This window comes from Solanum dulcamara, chromosome 11 (assembly GCF_947179165.1).
Source record: "Solanum dulcamara chromosome 11, daSolDulc1.2, whole genome shotgun sequence".
Lineage (NCBI taxonomy): Eukaryota > Viridiplantae > Streptophyta > Magnoliopsida > Solanales > Solanaceae > Solanum > Solanum dulcamara.
Window position 1 is genome coordinate 45,795,760 of NC_077247.1, and position 3,393 is coordinate 45,799,152.

A 3,393-nucleotide genomic window follows, 5' to 3' on the forward strand; every position below is an offset into this window, starting at 1 on the left:
GACTTGAAACACATAAATTCTGCAAGATGCTAAGAACACATGAATTTTACAGTATTCCTATGATTTCTCTCTCTGTTTGTCGCGTTTATATTTCAATGAAAGAATTTATGGATATTATAGGAAAAACTAAGAAAAAGATGAATGGTGATAAGTACACCCTATAATACTGGAACGGAAATGGACATGGACACTGAGACATCACCAGCAAAGGTTGAATCCCTAGCTGCAGCTGAGTTTCCCGCAAATGCATATCCTACACCAAACCCGCTATAATGCACTGATGCATGCTCACACCGTTGGAATACTCTGGCAAGCGATGCTGCTTTCCTCCTTGCGCGCTTTGTTCCTGTAAAGAGCAACGTCTGAAGTAAACTTGCTAATGACGGTGCCTTCAAGACCCTTTCAGTAGCAGCTGCTCCACCACCACGGCATAATTCAAGCAATGCAGCAACTGCATTCTCTTTCCCTCTAGGTGTCCCGCATCGCATCACTGCAATGAGTCCTGCTACTGCCATTTCCTCATTGCCAACAGCTGTAGCACCAATTGGCTGCCTAACAATCAGCGCCAATGCACCAGCAGCTTCTTCGGCAACACCTTCACTTCCCAAAGCTCCAACTAGAGCAGCAACAGCTCCAGACTCTATCATCCTCGCACAATTTTCTGTGTGGGTAGATAAATTAAAGAGAGCAGTTACTGCATCCTTCTTCCCTCTGGAAGAACCTTCTCGCAACAGACCTGCTAAGGCCTCGACTGCCCCATCTTCTTTTGCTATTTGCCTCTTATAGTCATGAACAGCAGACAGACTGAACAATGTTGCTGCAGCATTTTCCCGTGCCTCTGTGGTGTGCCCAAATCTCAAAACTCCAACTATCAACGCCAGACACCCTACTTCATCCATGATTCGGCCTTTATTCTTATCAAAAATCGATAAGTTGAGCATTGCAGTGACGGAATTTTCTTGTGCCACAGCATCTGGAGATGAAAGCAAATTCTTCAAATGTGGAATTGCACCAGCCTCAGCTATGTATGCACGATTCTCCTTACCAGTTTTAGCTAAAAGTCTTATCTCCCGAGCAGCAATAGTTTTTGCAATCTGTGTCCCATTCTCTAGCTGCTTGATGAGAAGAGCTGCCGTGGCTTTATTAGCTTCTAATGCAGCCCTGCTAGGTGAAGCAGCTGGAAAACATTCAACACATGGATCCCCACTCTCCAGAGGGTCATAGGGAATTTTATGAGCAGCACACCACTGCATAATCAAATTCCTAAGTGCCCTGTTTGGCACAAGGCGGGTATGATCAAGCAACTGCCCTGTCTTTGGGCAAGTACAATGACCTTCCTCCATCCACCTTGATATGGAAGCTCGACCATATGTCTGCCCTGTTGCCACAATAACTGGATCCCTCATCAAATCCAATGATATTGGGCAACAGAAGTCCTTTGGTACAGAAATGAATGTCTCTGCAATCTCTTGACTAATCAGCCCTTTCTTCGGCTTCTTATGCTTACCCAATCTCAATCCCATATCATCCTCTTCAAAGCCAAATAGCAAAAACCGGCAGTATCGCATCAACGCCACAAACCCATTGAGAACTGAGGATGTGGGCTCAATATCTCCTTCATGGTTCACAATCTGCTCCTCCAAAAACTCAATCTCAACCCTGCAACTCCTAGGATTACAAATCCCCAATTTTTCCACAGAGAAAGAGTACAGCTGAGCAGAGTCAGGAACACCTCCGTTCTCAAACTCATTCAAGAAAGAGAACAGTTTCAACCTCAGCATCTCATCATGTTTATCAACAAACAACTGAGATTTTCTTGCCTGTTTTTTCAACAACTCAACCTGTTCCCTAACATCTGCAGGTAAAGTCTTCAATTCCTTTAAGGGGAAAACATCCAAAAGGGTCCAGATTTCTTGGTTCAAATCATGGAAATGGCCTGAAATCGAATGGTTTTGAAGCAACAGCCACAACTTACTGGAGTGGGAGCAATAATCAAGCAAGATTTTCGACCGGTAAAGCAATAAATACAACTCCTTGAAGCACAAAAAAGCTGTAAACGGCAAATCTGAAGAACCCCTACTTCTGTTATTGTTATTCTCAAGAAGACATTCCAAGAGAACAGAAAAGACTTGAATTTTCCTTAGCAAAGACTTACAATTCTTCCGCTGATAAGACGGCACCCTTTTACCTGAATATGCAGAAATCAGCTCAGAAGATAACGCCGTTAGTGTTTGCAACAACCCAACATCTGTCAGATCCACCGGCGCCAAGAATGCTTCCAGTGACGGCGACCTTTGTCTCCTCAACGATGAGAAAATTGCAGCAGATGCCATCAATTTCCCAACAACAAATTTCACCAAAATCTTGAATAATCAACTCCAGTATTCTCCAACCCTTTTCTTGTTTCACACTGAAAATTGCTTTCTTGTTCTTATTGGTGCAATATTTCAGTCAGATTTCTATATGGGTATAAGAAAAACCTGTAAAACAACTCCAAGATTCTACCTTTCTCTAGTTTTCAAATTTTATCAAGAAAGGTTTGAAGACCAAGAACGAAATGGGTATTTATTATTTGTACAAAAATTGTATGGATTGACAAAAGAAGCAAAAGGAGAAAATATAGGTATATTCTATAGTGAATCCGCGTTGAAGAAGAAGAAGAAGAAAGTAAAGAAAAAGCTGGAAGAGAAAGAACTGGGAAGGGGGTTTTCACTGGGTAATTATAAGATTTTGTGTGTTGACAATTTCTCTACTTTTTTTCCCCTTTTTTCAATATTTTTTTCTTTTTTTTTCCAATATTTGTTTTTTTCTTTTGTTCGGTTTTTTGCTTTTTATATTTTTTTCTATGAAGCCGCCATGAAAATGCTGGAACCTTAGCTTTGACGGATTATATTATCCATATTCTTAAATCTTGTCCATTCGTTTTTTTCTCTTCAATTCTTTCATACTCATTCTTCCTACCTCTTTAGCTTAATTAATTAAGTCTAAACGTATTAATTTAACACTAAACGACAAATTGGATACCTATTTGAGACTTGAGAGCAATAATAATTTCTAAATATGAAAAAAAAAATGAAAATATATATAAAAAAAATATAAGCAACCATAAATAATGAAGTTAAAACTAACATAATTTCTAAATGCTATTTTCAAATATGTAGTGATTGGACAAAAAATTACTTGGTCCTGTATAGGGTGAGGCAATTAAAAAGATTAAGTGAATGATTATACATTTACATATTTGCAACAATGTACTATTAGAATAAAGAAAATAAATTAAAAAACTAACCATGTGTGCTGGATTAAAGATTTTTTTAATGTGTTTATGTGGAGCTTGATATGATGATGTCAAGTAGTAAAGCATGGGTACTTTAGGTGGAAGTTTATCTGTAT

The 3,393-nt window shown here is 39.2% G+C and overlaps 1 protein-coding gene across 1 annotated transcript; it reads right to left on the reverse strand.

The window, feature by feature from the left end:
- On the reverse strand, positions 1–2,761 carry LOC129873055 (U-box domain-containing protein 17). The gene has a single exon (XM_055948051.1). The coding sequence runs from the start codon at positions 2,331–2,333 to the stop codon at positions 159–161; it is 2,175 nt and encodes a 724-aa protein (XP_055804026.1). The 5' UTR covers positions 2,334–2,761; the 3' UTR covers positions 1–158.
- Positions 2,762–3,393: the final 632 nt, after the last annotated feature.